The sequence below is a fragment of the Gopherus evgoodei genome, chromosome 10 (genome assembly GCF_007399415.2).
Source record: "Gopherus evgoodei ecotype Sinaloan lineage chromosome 10, rGopEvg1_v1.p, whole genome shotgun sequence".
NCBI classification, from domain to species: Eukaryota; Metazoa; Chordata; order Testudines; family Testudinidae; genus Gopherus; species Gopherus evgoodei.
This window is the reverse complement of record NC_044331.1, coordinates 77,524,622-77,542,692: the sequence shown is the minus strand read 5'-3', so window position 1 is coordinate 77,542,692 and position 18,071 is coordinate 77,524,622. Positions and strand designations below refer to the sequence as shown.

Sequence of the window (18,071 nt, the reverse complement as noted above, 5' to 3'; positions counted from 1 at the left end):
CACATGCAAAAGGCCGATATTTACATTTGCGCACACACAAAATGGTGGTGGAATAATGAATATTTAAGGTTTGCAACTTCAATTTTGCATGTGCAGGTAGGGTGACCAGACATCAAATGTAAAAAATCAGGACAGGGTGGGGGGTAATAAGAGCCTATATAAGAAAAAGACCCCAAAATCGGGACTGTCCCTATAAAATCGGGACATCTGGTCACCCTATGTGCATATGTGGGAGACTGTGCTCCCAATGGGCACTCAGGGACATTTATCAGATGCTGTTTAGGTTCCTGTTAAATTTGGCCTTAAATTGGTGTATGGGTCCATTAGCATTTATTATGCAAGAATATCTTGGCCAATGCTCCTTTCCATCCCCTGCCACCAAAAAAAAAATCTTAATCTTAATGGGCCTAGGAGATGAGAGAAGAAGCCACTGCTGTGGAATGGGGCTCATCTGTCCTATTTAGGCCACGTCTTTCTGAGCTGGTGGGGAAATGGACCAAGAAACTTTGTTCTAGGTTAGGGGTCGGCAACTTTTCAGAAGTGCTGTGCCGAGTCTTCATTTAGTCACTCTAATTTAAGGTTTCACGTGCCAGTAATACATTTTAACGTTTTTAGAAGGTCTCTTTCTAGAAGTCTATAATATATAACTAAACTATAGTTGTACGTAAAGTAAATAAGGTTTTTAAAATGTTCAAAAAGCTTCATTTAAAATTAAATTAAAATGCAGAGCCCCCTGGACCGGTGGCCAGAACCCAGGCAGTGTGAGTGAGTGCCACTGAAAATCAGCTTGTGTGCCACCTTCAGCACACGTGCCATAGGTTGTCTACCCCTGTTCTAGGTTTTAATTAATAGCCTGAGTCCATCCCCAGTGTTCAGGACTACAACACCTAGCTGCTTAAGGCAGAGTTGAACTTTATTTTTTTGGAGGAGGGTGATCCAGGGCTTGAATTTCCTGAAGAATCTAATTACCATTTCATGGAGGTGGCAGATTCAGATTTCAAAGTGTCATAGAATATCAGGGTTGGAAGGGACCTCAGGAGGTCATCTAGTCCAACCCCCTGCTCAAAGCAAGACCAATCCCAAGACAGGTTTTTGCCCCAGATTCCTAAGTGGATTTAGTAGGCCAATGCTCAGACCACTGAGCTATCCCTCCACCATTTCCAGACTGCACTGGCATCACCTTGAACGAAATAATTTGTGCCGCTTGCCCTGTTAATAATTAGCAAGAAAGTCATTGGCACCCGGAGTGTATTTACTTGTCGCTGAATAACTGGGCAAGGCAATTCTTTTTTTCTACCCTTTATCTTCAAAATCCAAGCACCCCACCCACTGCCAGCGCTTGCAGCTGCTTTTATTTCAGTCTGTGTATGATGGGCACAGTGGTGTGTGCGGGGGGTTGTTTGTGGGGAGCATGGTTCTCACCTTGTTATACAATTTCCACCAGCCCCAGAAGCGCAGCTGCAGGAATTTGCGAACATTCCTCTGAATCGCCATCAGGCCTAGCCTGTAATGAAACAGAACAGGTTGTGTGGTTTAGAAACAGTCCCCAGTTTCCTGGCAATGTGGACTGGGTAGTTGAGACATCAAGACATTGTCCTGGTATGCAGCAAGTTTCTTTATCAGCTCATTTGAGAGAAGTAGTTTTCAGTTCATTCTTAAATGCTGACCTCACATTTCTCCATTGGCTAGAGGAGTTTTTTTCTCTTCACTGAATATGATTGTTTCCTAAAGCAGATATTATTTTCAAAGGTTCGTTGTGCAGTGTGTGTATTGTACTGGGTGGGTATCACTGTGGCAGTGTGATAGAATCCCACCAGGAAACTGGAGCCAGTAACAGAGGCTGTGTAATGCTGGTTCATTGGCTGAGTGGGGTAGGAATGGATGGAGCAGTATTCTCCCAGTCCCAGGTGCAAGAAAGGTCAGCGGCAGTGTGCTGAGGTAGGAAAAGGGTGGCAGGGTTGTACTGGAATAGAAGGAATGCTGCCACTGAAGTAGAACATGGGTGTTTCATGCATGGGAGGAAACAAATATGGTGCATCAACTGGAAAAGATTCTAACTGGCAGTATCTGCCTCCCTCCCCCACACGCCTCCACCTTGCAGCCATCAATGTCTCCTAGTGGCAGCAGAAACAATACAGTTCTACTGCATGGGTTGGGACCATGATGTTAAGGGCCCACTCTGATCTACACCAACTGTGCACCATGAAGCTGTGTTCCAAAGGGTTCACTGCACCACAATGCACAATCAGGTTCCTGAACAGAGGCAGGGCTTGTGAATCCATCAACAAGTAGATTAGATGTATGGGAGGTAGTGGAGCTATTGTAGCTGTGGCCTGAAGGGGAGGATTCTTTATCCCCGTGATTCCCATGTAGATCCACAGTGCATAACCCCGTGACTTTGGTTGCATGCCAGGACCAAGGGTTGACTTCCAAGATTCATTTCATGGTGCCTAGTAGAGAATGAAGTATGTTAGCAATTGGTTTCTAGCGTTCTCTCAGATGCATGAAGTGGTGTCTCATATTTCAAAGGGATACCTTCTTTCCAGCATCTTTTTGAACTCAATCCTCATCAGGAAGCCACGAGCACGGCACTGCAACATGGTCATGATCTTTGCCAGACGCTCATCGCGCATGTCTTCCAGTTTGGCCAGGACTCCGGCACGGAAGAACACCTTGAAGAGCAAGAGGAGACTCTTAGAACTTGGCTTCCAGGTCGTGCACCAGAACTTCTGCCCCCGTCTCTAGGCTTATTCATGTATCTGGGCTTATTCAGGGCTGTTAGTCCCCTTTTAGTTTCCTTCTGTGGGTTTCTGCCTTTGTTGCCCTGTCTGACTTTCCACCTATATTTACTATCACTGTAGGCCACTGGTCCCCAAACTGGGGCACACGCCCCCAAGGGGGCATGGAGGAACATTTGGGGGGGCTGCGGCTGGGCTCAGGCCAGCCCCCACGGGGCAGGGTGGGAGCACCACCCAGCCCTGCCCCCAGCTCCACAGCAGCCCTGCACCTATCCTCAGCCACTGGCTCCTGGCCCCACAACCAGCCATGCCTCCACTCCTGGATGTAGCCCCAACTGCAGTTCTAGCCCCAATCGCGGCCCCACTCTGAGCCACAGCTCTGTTCCTGGCTGCAGCCCCCGGCTCTGACCATGGACCCCGGCTGACCAGCTGCAGCACTGGTCCCATTCCTGACCGTGGCCCATGACTGCGGCCCCCACTCCCAGCCCAGGCTCCCACCCATGGCTCCCGGGGGCATGGATGAGCTGAGGGGGGGTGTGGGCAATAAAGTTAGGGGGCCACTGCTGTAAGTACACAGAATTATATATTAATAAAATATTGAAGCTGGGCTTTTTATAAGCAAGGACCTGAGAGTCAAGACTCCTGGGTTCTATTTCCGGCTCTAGCACTGACTTGCTGTGTGGCCTAGGTGAGGTCACTTACCCTCTCTCTGCCTGTGTTCTTTTAGCAGTAAAACGGGGATAACAACGACACTGGAAGATTTAATTAACTGACTTGGAAATCGAAGGATGAAATGTGCTAGAGAAGCAGTAAGTGGAGTGGGAGTATTATACAAGTTAGAAAATTCCATTGTAAGTTCCTGGAAAAAGCTGAACTTTTTCCGCCTCTGCATATATATCACAATTGTCTATTTCATTATATGATCACACAAAATATACATGCAGAGATATTCATTTCTGACATGCTCCACTAAGATTATAGGGGCAAAAAACAAGGTCGACTCATTTTTTTTTACTGAAGACTGAAGTTGGGCAAAATTTTTAGTGGAATTTTTACTTGACTAAGGCCTGGTCTACATTACAACGTTAGGTCACGTTCTGCATGATGTAATTAAGACAACAGAAACCCAGGTGTAGACACTTCTAGGTCAGCAAAAGAATTCTAGCTACTGCCTCTCGGGGAAGTGGATTTACTACAGCGATGGAAGAACCCCTTCTGGCACTGTAGTGTCTATAGGATGATGAGATAGCAAATGTGAAAAATCAGGATGAGGGGGAGGGGTAATAGGAGCCTACATAAGAAAAAGACTGAAAAATCGGGACTGTCCCTATAAAATTGGGACATCTGGTCACCCTAGGTCTCTGTAGCTGTGCCTCTGTAGTGTTTCTAGTGTAGACATACACTAAGGAGCGAGTGAAAAGCAAAAAGATCTGAAAATTTAGCCCATCTTTAAAACTGTGCCTCCTTCACATTGTATTGCTCTGTATTTGAGAAGGAACATGTCCCATTGCTCTGGGCCATGAGTTCACGTAATGGAAGGCAATGAAGGGCAGAGCCTAAGGTTGCTGTAGGAACTTTTAACTCCGAGGCCTGGTTGACACACAGAAGTCCCAGTGCGTGAATTAAAATCAGTTTTGACATCAACATAAACTGGTGCCATTCCCTGTGTGGATACACTTAAATTGAATGACAGTGGTCTGGGATTCATTTAGCTCAATCTGACAGGAAAAACCAGTACCTTGGTGTGCCCAATTTTGTAATCATTTTCCCCCAACTCAAGAGAGCCAAGCAGCAATTCTGATGCTTTCTTATTGTCCACAAATCCCTGAGGGATTACAGTGGGGTTCAAGACTTGATATCTGGAATGAGAAAGAAGTGTAGTGATGTAAGAGTCACTGTTAGAACCAGTGTAGAAGACCTAGGCAGGGCTGCCCTTAGGATTTATGGGGCCCTACGCAGTAGCGTATTATTGAACTGGTGCCTCTATGCCCGACTTGCTCTTAGTAACACAAACGTAAGCTGACCGGATTGGAAAACTTGCCACGTGCACATTATTAAAAACAGTTTAAACAAATTAAACACCCTATAATGCTGCGGGACTATACTTGCGCTAAAGTAGTAATGCCATAGAAAAAATTCTGATTTATTGACAGGATGATGTGGAGAGTCACAGTTCCCCACAGAGACCAGACCCTCGTACCCTCTCCCTCATGCAGAATGCGCCGCCCCAGCGTGTTTGGCTCTGTGAATACGGCCCCTGCCTTCTGCCTACCAAGGTGACTGCAGTGCGTGCTGGAGCTGACCCGCTCTTGCCTGCTGTCCCAGTCACAGGTGTGGACTCTGTGGGTGTGTCCTCCAGGGCTGGAGCACCCATGCGGAAAATTTAGGGGGTGCAAAGCACCCACCAGCACCAAGCTCCTCCCCTTTGCCCCCCCTTCCTCCATGCCTCTTGCGTGCTGGCGGCCCTGCACTTACCAACTCCTCCCCCTCCCTCCCAGTGCTTCCAGAGCACCGCGAACAGCTGATTTGCAGTGCTCAAGCTCTGAGAGGAGGAGGACGAGCAGGGACGGGGTGTGCTTTGAGGAGGAGGTGGGGAAGGGGCGGGGGTGGAGCAGTGGTGGGAAGAGACCGGGCGGGAGTTTGGGGGCAGGGCCTGGAGCGGGGGCAGGAGGGTCAAGCACCTCCCGACAAGATGAGTAGTCAGCACCTATGGTCCCAGTGGTGCCCCAAATTTTCGGGTGCCCTACACAGCTGCATATGCCTAAGGATGGCCCTGGAGCTAGGCAAGGGTTAATGTCTACTTCCATCGCAGGCTCTTCTAGCAAAGGTCTCAAGAGGGCAGGGGTGCCAGCTGTGAGGTGTTTATAACCATCCCTGGTTCTCGTCTTTGCTTAATAAGAGTTCCTGGAGGAGTGGACATAGGAGGGTTAGCAGTGGCGCTACTCCACCTCCCAATTGTCCAAGGAGGTTACCATATAGGATGTTGTATGTGTCCATCCTCCTAAACGGGCTGAAAAATATAAACATTCACCTCTGCTTGAACTCGGGGTACTGCAGTCTGTTAGGAAAGCCCTTCCTGCAAATACGGATGCCTTCCAGTACTCCATTACAGGCCAACTGGTGCAAGATCAAGTGGGCATCAGCCACCCCTACGAAAACCAGAGAACAGGTCAGCACTTCACTTTACTGAGCCAGAGCCAAGGGAACAAAACAATTGGAGCTTCTGGTGCAGTTTGCCCTCCGTGACACAAAGATGTAAAGGGAGAGGTTCGCAGTCAACACTGGGGGTAGAACTGAAATGGAGGAGAATGGACTGTATTAAGGGCGCCCTTCACTTTGCTGTGTTGGGTACAAGAAAAACGGAAATGTTCTACACCAGAAGGCTTATTCGTGGACATTTTCACTTCAACCCTGCCCAATCAGTCTTCTTGCAATTACTGTGCAGCTGAGATTCCACCAACCCCTATGGAAATCCAGGAGGTGAAGTATCTGGCACATTTATCAGCCCAACAGCATATTCATGGGTAGACAAGGAACTAGAGGGAGATATCAGGAGTAACCACCCTTTACCAGAATTCCATGTGCTACCTTGTGCTTTCTATTCCTGTCCTTGCTAGTTTACTGCACGTCAAAGCAGTTTGGTGATCCTGTATTTCCCTGTTCAGTGGACATCCACAGAGGAATGAACTGCTCATTAGCCATCCTGTCTTCAAACCTCTCTACTGGAGTCTTGTCCCACACTAATATTACCTTTAAGTGATATGGAGGTCTTCTATGAAGTGATATCCCATGTTCTTCCGGGACTGGATAAAGATCTGCTGTTCAGCCAGCCAAAGCTAGGGCTGAAGGCATTGTGTTTCTTTGCCCGAGTGTGGTTCAGAGGCGCTGCAGACACTTACCAGACTGCTTGAACTCATTTGGAATGATGCAGCGTACAAAATGGGGTGATGTGCTATGCAAAGTGGTCATCAGCTTATTCAGCTGCTCCTGAAGCCAGAGGAAGAGAAACAAAGTGAGCGAGCCAAGCAGAAGAGAGAGAACCTCATGCTCAATACATACATACGTACTGGCCGCTGCTTCCAGCAACTCCCATTGGCCCGGAGCAGTGATCTGCAGCCAGTGGGAGCCGTGATTGGCCGGACCTGCGGACGGGGCCGAGGGACATACTGGCTGCTGCTTCCAGCAACTCCCATTGCCCGGAGCAGTGATCCGCAGCCAGTGGGAGCCGCGATTGGCCAGACCTGTGGACGGGGCAGGTAAACACACCGGCCTGGCCTGCCACGGGCTTTCCCTACAGAAGCGGTAACCCCTGTTTGAGAAACCCTATCCTAGATCATATCCTAGATTGTATGTTCCTTTGGGCAGAGCTGCTCTGTTATATGTGTGTATAGGGTCTGGCCCTATAGCAGCCTGGGTCACTACCAAAATTCAAATAATAAAGAACCCTATATTGCGATTGATGGGTGGTGGTGAATGCCCACTTACCCTATAGAAGTTGGAAACAGTCATGAAAGAAGACCCTCTCTTCTGTTTCTTGGTACCAGCTGAATAATATTAAAATGCATAACATATAAGTGAGAGACTCAAGTATACATTAGATGAAAGTGCTATACTATAGCACACAAAATAAATACATCTTCTCAGGAGCCTGTAGTTGACAGTACTGGTCTCGCTGGAGACTACAGCCCCTTAAATAAAAAACAAGCATCCATAAAACCTGCATGCTATCCTGGTTTAGGGATTTTGTATCATTTACTACTGTAAGGGAGTCCTGGAATCTGAAGCGAGCTGAGTGCATGGAAAAATAAAACTGAGTTTACAATATTTTGTTTGAAAGTACATGTATTGGTACATCCATTGGGCCAAATTCTCCTTTCGATTACAGTGGTGCATATGCCTTGCTTTGCACTGTAACTGGATGGAGTGGGACCAGTGTAACTCAGAGGAGAATTTGACCCAATCTGTTAATAATTTCAGATCTTAAAAGCCTTTTCATAAACAGTTTTCCCATTTATCTTTTGAACTGCGGAGCCCCAGGCTGGGCTGGCAACAATCCGATGAGGCAGCAAGTTTTCTGGTTGATAGAAACCTGACATTTGTCTGGTCAACAGAAGGCCATTTACTGCCGGGAGGGAATTCCATAGCTTGTCATTAACTCCGTATTGCATCCTCCCTTCATTCAGACACAAGTGTGTGCCGGCAGCAGTATTCTAGAAAGGCTTCATTCCAACAAGGGGAGCTACCTCGGCTAACACTAAGGGGGCGTCATTTTCAAGGACAGAGCTAGCCCATCTTTCAGCGTGGAAGAAGAGGTATTGCAGAGCAAAGTCTGTTACCTGGCTGCAGAGGGTGCTACAACCAGTGGCCTAATCCTTGCCCCAGAGAATCATGGGGAAACACTAAAGGGCTAGACACGATCACATTTGCGCCCAACCACATTGCTGTACTGCGTCATGTTTACCATACCTGCAGCTTCCTCTTCTTTGAAGAGATTACAGAGCAGTACCAGGCTGGATTTCTGGAACAAGCCCACCACTGTTTCATTCAGGGGGTCCTTGTTTTTCTCCAGCCACCCAGTAATATTGTACCCCACCTGGAGACGGGGAAGAAAAGTGAACACTCCAGATTCTGAAAAAGACTGTTGCTGCAACACAGTATAAATAAGAAGACGCTTCTTCTCCATTGCCCCAAAGACCCCTGAAGAGAAATCCACTGCATGAAGAGGGAAGTGACTGAGTTACTGCTGACTCACAGTCAGAATTAACTTAGTCACTGATGTCTTGTGGGTTTAGGGATTCTTGCCATGGAAAGCAGATGTTCCCCTGATGGAGGAGCTTTGGCAGGCTTCAAGGATGGAGGCCTGTTGCAGGCAGAGGTCAGACACTTCCCTAATACGCATTCACCCGGAGCCACTGCCAGAGGGGACAACATGACCCATCCGTTGGTGTTATCTGAATTTAGCATGGCGTAGTCTAACACAAATGCCAATGTTAAATGCCCATGTGTGATCCCGGAATGGCAATAGCTCGTGAATGTGACTAAGACACAGAAAGCTCTTATGATTCATGCTGTGATCATGTTTTGTCAGAATGTCTGTGCGGTCGCGTGCGTGAATAACCGGCAGAGTTTGGTTAAATGCATAAAGACTGTTCCTGTGGCTAAGCGCTGGCACGGCTGCTCGACACAGTCTCCATGAAAGACTAGACAAGCGGCAGCGAACCCCAGGACTCAGGATCTTCTGGCAACATTTGAGAAACAAACAAAAATTCATTTAATCCCTTGGCTGATTTGCTCGCCTAGTAACTGTCCTGTGAGCCTTTGTGCTCCCAGAAACAAAGTCCTGGTACTGGAAGGGAGAGAGGGAGGGGATGGCTTGCAGAATTTTAATAAGGAGTTAATTTTTTATCAGACCTGAGTCCTGTGTGTTGAAGTGTCATAGAAATCATAGAAATTCAGGGCTGGAAGGGATGGAGGGGTCACCTACTCCATCCCACCCATGCTGAGGTAGGGCCAAGTATAGGTAGACCATCCCTGACCGGCGCAATTGACTTGCTACTCATAACCCACTAAAGTGCGCTACTATTGAGTCATTGATGGTCCATTTGCCCAGCTGAAGTTTTAGATTGTGATTTATCTCTGTTGTTGTTGTTATAAAGCATTTTGAGATGTGTTTCAATTAGACCCTGCAGGACTAAATTCCCTGCTGGGGTAAGTTGGTGCTGCTCTGTTGAAGGCAGCAGAGCTCCACCAGGTTACCCCAGCAGGGAATTTGGCCCATAAAAGGCACATTGTGCTGGGATATGTCAAATGCCTGGAAAGCATGACATGATTGGTGCATGACCCAGTGCCATGTGGATGCTGAAACACCGAGCACCCAGGCATGGGTCTAACAGGCCTGAGTTTGCAGTGCAGTCCTGGTTTCGTTTCCACTGAAGTCAGTGGGAGTTTCATCGTTAACTTCAGTGCAGGGTCAGGCCCATGCAGATAGCCGGATCTTCATGGATGATATGCCAACAAAAATAACATTGTTCCGGACGTACCGTGCCAGCGTAATGCACCAGCTCAAAGTGGGCTTCAGGCCCTTTCTTGCCTCCCTTGGGTTTCAGGAAGTTGGATGATTTGCCTAGGTGGTTGTCATAGAGGGCAGCCTTGAAAGTAGCATCTGTGGCCTTCGGGAACACACACTGCTCTTCCAGGATAGAGAAGATGCCCATGGGCTGGGGGAAGAAAGAGGATCACAAGGTAGAAGCAAATGAGAGAAGCCCATTCTACCTTCTCAGTGGTGAGTGTGGACAACTTCACCTCTGATTTGAGTTTGCCACTTATGGCAAGATTATTGACCAGTAATTTAATTATGTCCAGCTGAGCAGACTCGTGATCACCTAGTCTGACCTCCTGCACATTGCAGGCCACAGAACCTCACCCACCCACTCCCATAATAGACCCCTTAACTTCGTGCTGAGTTACTGAATCATAGACTATCAGGGTAGGAAGGGACCTCAGGAGGTCATCTAGTCCAACCCCCTGCTCAAAGCAGGACCAATTCCCAATTAAATCATCCCAGCCAGGGCTTTGTCAAGCCTGACCTTAAAAACCTCTGTCCTCAAATCATGAAGGGCTAGTCAGGAGGTGGACCGCAGGCCAAATCCAGACCGCCAGATGCTTTTGAATGGACCCCAAAGTCTTTTTATGTACTTATTATTCTCATGATTGTTATTTTATTTATTACTATAAATTATTATTTTCTCCAGTGTCTGGATCTTGACTATACCTTGATCAAGAAATTTGGAACTTGACAAAAAGCAATTGACTACTCCTGATTTAAAGACTTCAAGTTACCGAGAATCCACCATTTACTCTAGTTCAAACCACCAAGTGACCTGTGTCCCATGTTGCAGAGGAAGGTGAAAAAAGCCCAGGGTCTCTGCCAATTTGACCATGGGGAAAATTCCTTCCTTACCCCAAATAGGGTGATCAGTTAAACCCTGAGCATGTTGGTGAAAGCCACCAGCTAGACCCCTGGAAAGAATTCACTGAAGTAGCTCAGATCCCTCCGCACCTAGTGTCCCATCTTTGGGCCATTGGAGATATTTGCTGCTAGCCATCATGGATAGGCCACATGCCATTGTAGGCAGTCTCATCATACCGTCCCCTGCATAAACTTATCAAGCTCAGTCTTGGAAGGCAGCTCCCCCGGGGAGGCTGTTCCAGAACGTCACTCTTCTGATGGTTAGAACCCTTCATTTAATTTCAAGTCTAAACTTGTTGATGGCCAGTTAATAGCCATTTGTTCTTTTGCCAATATTGGCCCTTAACTGAAATAACTCTTCTCCCTCCCTGGTGCTTATCCCTCTGGTGTATTTATACAGACCAGTCATAGCATCCCTCAGCCTTTGTTTGGTTAGACTAAACAAACCGAGCTCTCTGTGTCTGCTCTCAGAGCTAAGTTCTCCATTCCTCTAACCATCCTAGTAGCTCTTCTCTGCATCTGTTCTAGATCATGCTTTCCCCGCTCCTCTCCTTCGGGTCAGGGAAAGTTACCTTTTCCAGGAGATCAATGCAAGCCTGCAGATCCATGCCAAAGTCAATGAACTCCCACACAATGCCCTCTCTCTTGTACTCCTCCTGCTCCAGCACAAACATGTGGTGGTTGAAGAACTGCTGCAGTTTCTCGTTGGTGAAGTTGATGCACAGCTGCTCAAAACTGTTGAACTGCAGAGAGTAGGGAGGAAGCAATGCATTGAAATGTCACCCCCGAGGCTGCAAATACAACACAGCTGCTGGCAAGAAGCAAATTATCCACTCTCGGGGATACGTTCTGATCTCTGTTTTTCCAGAGCCAGTATAGAGCAACCCTACTGACTTCAGAGTTATTTCAGATTCCCTCTGCGGTGTAAATGAGATCAAAATTTGGCCTTAGGTAAGTGAATGTCTGAACAACATGCACCTTTTTTTCCCCTAAGACAAAGTGGCCTGATTGCTGGGTTCCTGCAGCTGAGAGATCCAATGTGGTCATTTGCTCATGGTTAACCCCCACATGCTCTATGGTTGTTTTCTGCCAGGGTATCGACCTCTGTTTGGTGCCCATGATTTAGTGACCTATCCCAATAGACGATGACTGACTATGCTGGCATGTTCACGGATACTGAAGGTAACGTTTTGGAGGAGGGCAGGATGATAAGGAAATATTTTCACAAACAGAGGGTCCCACTGCAGAGAGAAGGGCTCTTGCTTTGTGTACCTCAAAGATCTCAAAGCCAGCGATGTCCAGCACCCCAATGAAGAATTGTCTCTGCATCTTAGTGTCTAAGGTCTTGTTGATTCTGACCACCATCCACTTGAACATCTTGTCATAGACCGCCTTGCCCAGGGCGCCGATGGAGTTCTGGCACTGTTCCATGTTCTGCCCTTTCTGCACAAACTCATTGCCCACTTTCACCCGGGGCCGGGTGATGCCCTTCTGGAGCTCTCCAGAGTTGAGACCCATGAGGTGAGCAACTTTGTCAGCCACTGTTGAAGGAGAAGAGGAACCTAGTTAATCTTCAAGGGAGGAAGAATGGTGCTTGGTCTCCGGTTTGTGTTGTTTAGCAAGGGGTTATGGGTTCTGCGCTCTGGGGAGTGCAGAGTCTGTTTCACCACTACAGCACAGCATTCCACAAGGGGTGGGGAGGGGCCATCGTTTTGTCCCCACACACACACTGGCTAGCAGAGCTAACCAGCCATATTGGAGTTGAGGGAGTAGAGCCCAGTCAAGAAAGATACGCAGCAGGGGGTGCTCTGCCTTTGTGCTCCAGGAGACATTCTGTCTGCCCACTCCCCCAGGACTCCATACTAGCCACAATGCAGGGTGATGTCTATGAGGAACAATCAAGCCTTTTTGCTGAATGCTCAGTCACTTGTCTAGGCCTGACTCCCCTTTGGAGTGGTGAATGGCAGTCTCGGTAGCACATCTGCTCACTTTAAAGATTCAGATGCAGTTGGTTGTTTAAGGTCATTTTTATCCTTTGGAAACATGCTCGGGTTTGGGCAGCTTTTCTGGGACATCAGTGAACTGGCTGAGTAAAACAATCTATTCCTGTGTCGGCTGTAGATTCCCTTGGCATACTTTGACTTAAAGCAGTGACCTCCAACCTACCCTCGGTGGTGTCTACGTCCGCCTGCTCCTCTCTTGCCTTCTGCCTGAACTTCATGTTGCCAAAGTGCATGATGCCTCCCGTCAGCTTGTAAACTCCAAGCTTCTCTTCTGGAAAGAAGCCTAGAACATCAAAGGCCACCTGGACGCAGGGAAAGAGACCCACAGAAGGGAAATATAAACCTGCACCTTAAGCAGGAGGACTTCTCCTTCCTATAAACACCTACAGTCATTTCACAGCCCATCAAGATCAGCCCAGTGAAGTCCTTTCAAACTAGCTCTAGATAGCATGTTGGGGAAGCCATTTGGGACGGATCCTCAGTTGATGGACATCAGTGTAGCCTGATTGTCTTTAATCCACCACTTAATGCCAGCTGAGGATCTGCCCCCTCGGCAACAGTCATTTGAACAATCTCATGACAGAAGGAGTTAAATCCAACGCCTTCGCTGAGATTTTCTAAGCCCCCTTTTTAAAATTCAGGGGAGTGGGACATCAAGAGCCCCTCGGAGGACTCTGAGAACCTCAGCTGTTTCATTTAAAGGAGTGAAGCCTGTAAAACACCAACCACCACTAAAACAAAAAAAGATCATTTTCAAATTCAGACCTATTTCATCATTCTGTACCAAATAAACAAAGGGCTGGTTGAAATCCTCACACTGGGCAGAAACCTGAATCTCGTGCAAACAAAGAGCCTGATGGAAGACAGAAGGAGCTGCTTCCATCTCTCATGTAACTCCACTGGCTCTGGTAGAGTCACACCAGAGAGGAATAACACCTGACCTTTGGGAACCCTTTTCAACATTTCCTGAAATGCAGGTCACCAACCACAGTCTTCCAAGGGTAGTGACGGCATCCTATCACCTGAAACTAGTCTGGCCAAAACACTGGTGAATTAATTGTAGGGAACAGCCCTACAGCAACAGCAAGGCAAGGGACTAGATGACCGACCTGGCCTTTTCCTGTCTCTGTCTTGTGAATCTATCACAGAACTGAACTGAAAACGGACTGTACAAAGATGTGAATCTGATGGGAAAATTCAATGTTTCTGAGGACTATTCTATGCCTAAAGCTATTGCTCTAGCTGGCATCTCGTTTACAGTGAGGGAAGCTCTTCTAAAGGGTCGTGTGGCACTATAACATTCGCAGCTGGAGACAGTTTGAACTCTGTGTAGCTGAAACAGTGCTTGTAATCCCACCGTCAGGAGCAAGGATTCCTAATAAGCCCTTTCCAAAGCCAGATTGCCCTTCAAGAAAACTGTATGAAAACAGTCAGAGAACGTACATAGGTGTTATGGCTAGAAAAGACCATTATAATTAATCTAGTTTGATGTCTGTAATAATGCAGCTCATAGAATTTCACCCAGGACCTCCTGCATCAAACCCAGAATTTCTGGTTGCTAGAGGATATCCTGCAGATAAACCCAATCTCTGAGTGATGAAGAATCTATTAGTTCCCTAGGTAAGTTGCTGCAATAGTTAAGTACTCTCACTATTAAGAAGTTACCCCCTTATTTCTAGAGAGAACTGAGATCATGGAGGAGGATCATGTTTAGCCCCCCTGCACTTCATTTTTCCAGACTTACGTCAGTGACAAGCAACTCTTCCCCATCATCCATGTTGTCTACTGTAGTTACACCCTGACTTATCCAGTGGTAATGCTTGGGATCAGGCACCAGAAGCAAAGTTTCTGCAGAAGGAGGCAAACCAAGAGGTGATTACATGGTCTGATAGCAATGCCCTTACAAAGCAGTGCCTGCACTGGACCTATGGGTGGAGAAGGAAAACGCTTCACTTGGGGAGGGGAAGAAGGAGTTTCATTTCCCAGGGATCCACTTCTAATGGAGCACTTTTTGAGAGACTTCCTTTAGAGCGGAGATTTTCAGACCAACTATGGGATGTGGACACCCCATTCCATTAAAATTAATGAGAACTGGACACCCAAATCTCTTACGCAACATTGAAAACCTCAGCCTCAGTGTTTTTCCCATGTCTAGGGAAATAAGCAGTCTCTATGCTCTAGCAATCCATTGCTTCAGATTGCACCTGATGTTCATTACCTTAGCACCAAACCTGAGCAGATCAGCTGAGACCTTACATGGCACACCTTAGACCAGTCAGTTACAGAGTTTAAAGAAAGGGAAATACAACTTCGCCTTCATTCATTGGTCTGGTCTTCTTCCTCCTTAGCTGCTTCAGTAAGAGGTCGCCTTCTTGAGTCGACCTACTTTAACCACTGATAAACAAAGCTTTGGCAAATCAATTTCTCATCCTGGAAATAGAGGACATATCAGGGAAGCCTGAGTCAAGAAGAGTGAATATACACAGAAGTGCCATACCAATCAGGTCAGGCTTCTTCTTAGAGAGGATCTGGTAGAAGATGTGATAGCTTCTCTCAGCTGCCTGCTGGGAAATGACACGAGACTTCTCTAGGAGATCTGAAATATAAAGGGGATCATTGGTAAAACCAGGCCTGTGTTAAGATTGCAGACATAGATAAAAGATATAGGGTGAAATCCTGGCTCTGTTGATGTCAATGGAGCCAGAATTTCATGTATAGTAAGTATCCTTTGGAAGCAAATTCCTTCTCCATTCACTCTATCCAGCATTACTGTAACAATAAGTATAATACTTTGCACTCCTAGAGCATCCTTCAGCTGAGGATCTCAAAGAACTTTATAAGCTTCACAACATTCCCAGTTAGATCAGTTTTATTATAATTATTTTCCAAATGGGTGAATCAGAGGCAAGAGATGAAGTCACTTATCCAGGGTCAGAAGTCAATGGTGGGTCCAAGCAAGCTAGGATTTCTGATTCTCAGAGCCCCGCTCTAATCTCCAGATACGCGACTGCCATCAAAGGATGTTATGAAAAGTCGATTTATTGCATATATGATTAAACTACTAATCATCTCTGAGATGCTCTTCCTTTCTAAAAAGACTCCCTGTGCCCTGTCATCATGTCCTATGCCCATGTGCATTGGTCCAACAGTAATGTTTCTCACTGACATGAAGGAGACTTACGTTTGATTCTGGTCTCTTATTCCCTTGGTCACACCAGCTGAGGCTGCAACTTGCAAATGATGCCAAGGCAGGAAATTCAGCCATTTCCAAAGAAGTTGAGGGAAGGAGCTCCTTTCATTGCTCAACAGCCAGTTAGGCTGCAGTTCTGATTGAATCGGAGGAAATCTACACCTCCTTGTCCAAAAAAAGAAGTGAATGCCACCTATGACCTCCAGAGAGGACTGCAAACCAGGGACCAGTTGAAAGTGGCAGATATAAAGAATCTCCCAGGAAAAAAAACCCAACAGTCCATATGTTTCCTCTCTCTCTTTCTTCTGCCCTCTCAAAGTCCCTAGCCAGGAAACACACCGGGGTCTCTATGCATTGAGAGCTGGGATATGTGGTTCTAAGTTTAGTTTTAAATGCATGTGTGCAAACAAAGAACAATGCAGATTCCTAGAAAGCTATTTTTAGAATCCTAAGTATACCACAGTCATGCCATTGTCCTGATGATGATGAATACAAGTAACTGTAGCAGGTCTTTTCACCAGAGACCAGATTCTGGTTTTGTTTTCACCACAGCAAATCAATCAAGTTCATGTAATTAACTCCAGCTTTGCCCTAGTGCAGAAGATGGCCATACAATATAGACCCTGGTCCATAGGCCACTGATGTCAATGGGAGTTTTCCCACTCATTCCCAGGGCCTTTGGATGAGACCCAGGGGGCAGTAAATGACAACATTCATGTGGCTACTTACAACTCTCAATGTCAGCCCCAGCCAGCTTGCCTGTGGTACCGAAGTGAATTCGGATAAATTTGCCCTGGATAAGAAAATGAAAGAGGAGGCCATTTGTTGCTATATCTGTCTAAAACCAGGGAATAGCTGAGAGATTCTGAGAGCTCATAGGGGCCATGCAGCAGGGGCAAATGTGCAAGTCAGCGAGAAGTGATTAGTCTTTTCACAGCTCAAATCTATAAAAATCCCTTTGTTCTTGGATATTTTAGTATAGCTTAAAGAAACTATCTTATTGTTACAGCATGAGGCAAGGCTGTATAGTGCAAACGACAGAAGAATGGGAGCCAAGAACACTCTCACGCACCTGCTATGAGACTTTGACAAAGCTCTTTGGTCCTGATTCAGGAAAGTATTTTAGCATATACCCCACTGACTTCCAGGGGGACGTAAGTACGTGCTTCAGGGATTTCCTGAATCAAAAAATCTTCATGCCTTGATTTCCCAACCAGTTCGAAGGGATGAATGATACTCACTTATTTCATTGAGATGTTCTGTGGGTTCATTTGCTAACATTTGCAAAGCATTTTGAATGCGATCTGTAAGCACTAAGGGTCACTAATACAGTGGATCATTAATATGAATGTGTATTTCTTACTGTACATAAGAACAGAAGAACACCCAGACTGGGTCAGACTAAAGGTCCATCTAGTCCAGTATCCTGTTTTCCGACAGTGCCAATGCCAGGTGCCCCAGAGGGAATGAACAGAACAGGTAATCATCCAGTGATCCATCCCCTGTCGCCCATTCCCAGCTTCTGGCAATGTTTGATTTTCTATTTTTGTGTCTGTTTTAGTGAACCTGGATGCAATGAAGCTTGATTTGGAAAGTTAGCAAATGCAGGGTAATTAATGCTTGCATGGTCTTTTGGAAATGCAAAGTGCTAAATACATCCTTCTTATCATCATTACTCCTACAGAGGCTTCTTCCTCTGTGAATGCTTTCGAGCTGCATCATTGACATAGCCCTCCCATCCCCTACCCAACGAAACTGAAGTCAGGAGAGAGGCTAGTACTTACAAAACGTGAGGAATTGTTGTTCCTGGTAGTTTTGGCATTTCCAAAAGCCTCCAGGACAGGATTAGCCTGGATGATTTGATCTTCCAGGGATCCCTGCACAAGAAAAAGCAGTTCTGTGGCCTGTGTTATACAGGAGGTCACACTAGATGGTCACAGTGGTCCCTTCTGGCCTCGGAATCTAAACACAAAAGACTTTGGGGTTTGGCTGCAGCTCTTTAAAGAATAGTTTCTCCCAAGGGAAGCTGAATGACTGTTGTGACAGTACACCTACATTCCTGCGTCTTACCTTCCCATCAGGAGCCTGCTTGCCCGTGCTGCCAATGTTGGCAAAGTACTGAATGACCTTTTTTGTGTTCTCAGTCTTGCCGGCACCGGATTCTCCGCTAA

At 46.7% G+C, this 18,071-nt stretch overlaps 1 protein-coding gene across 1 annotated transcript in view; it reads right to left on the bottom strand.

The window, feature by feature from the left end:
• The window catches only part of LOC115658351 (myosin-16), a 48,828-nt gene that overhangs the window by 25,573 nt on the left and 5,184 nt on the right, over positions 1-18,071 (bottom strand). The window contains exons 6-21 of the mRNA XM_030577092.1: positions 17,971-18,067; positions 17,685-17,777; positions 16,630-16,693; positions 15,208-15,306; positions 14,455-14,558; positions 12,874-13,012; positions 11,980-12,248; positions 11,280-11,450; positions 9,779-9,955; positions 8,205-8,331; positions 7,224-7,282; positions 6,638-6,725; positions 5,770-5,887; positions 4,477-4,597; positions 2,536-2,672; positions 1,423-1,504 (exon numbers count right to left, since the gene is read on the bottom strand). Coding sequence (XP_030432952.1) covers positions 1,423-1,504; positions 2,536-2,672; positions 4,477-4,597; positions 5,770-5,887; positions 6,638-6,725; positions 7,224-7,282; positions 8,205-8,331; positions 9,779-9,955; positions 11,280-11,450; positions 11,980-12,248; positions 12,874-13,012; positions 14,455-14,558; positions 15,208-15,306; positions 16,630-16,693; positions 17,685-17,777; positions 17,971-18,067 — 1,945 coding nt within the window. The remainder of the gene's footprint in view (positions 1-1,422; positions 1,505-2,535; positions 2,673-4,476; positions 4,598-5,769; positions 5,888-6,637; positions 6,726-7,223; positions 7,283-8,204; positions 8,332-9,778; positions 9,956-11,279; positions 11,451-11,979; positions 12,249-12,873; positions 13,013-14,454; positions 14,559-15,207; positions 15,307-16,629; positions 16,694-17,684; positions 17,778-17,970; positions 18,068-18,071) is intronic.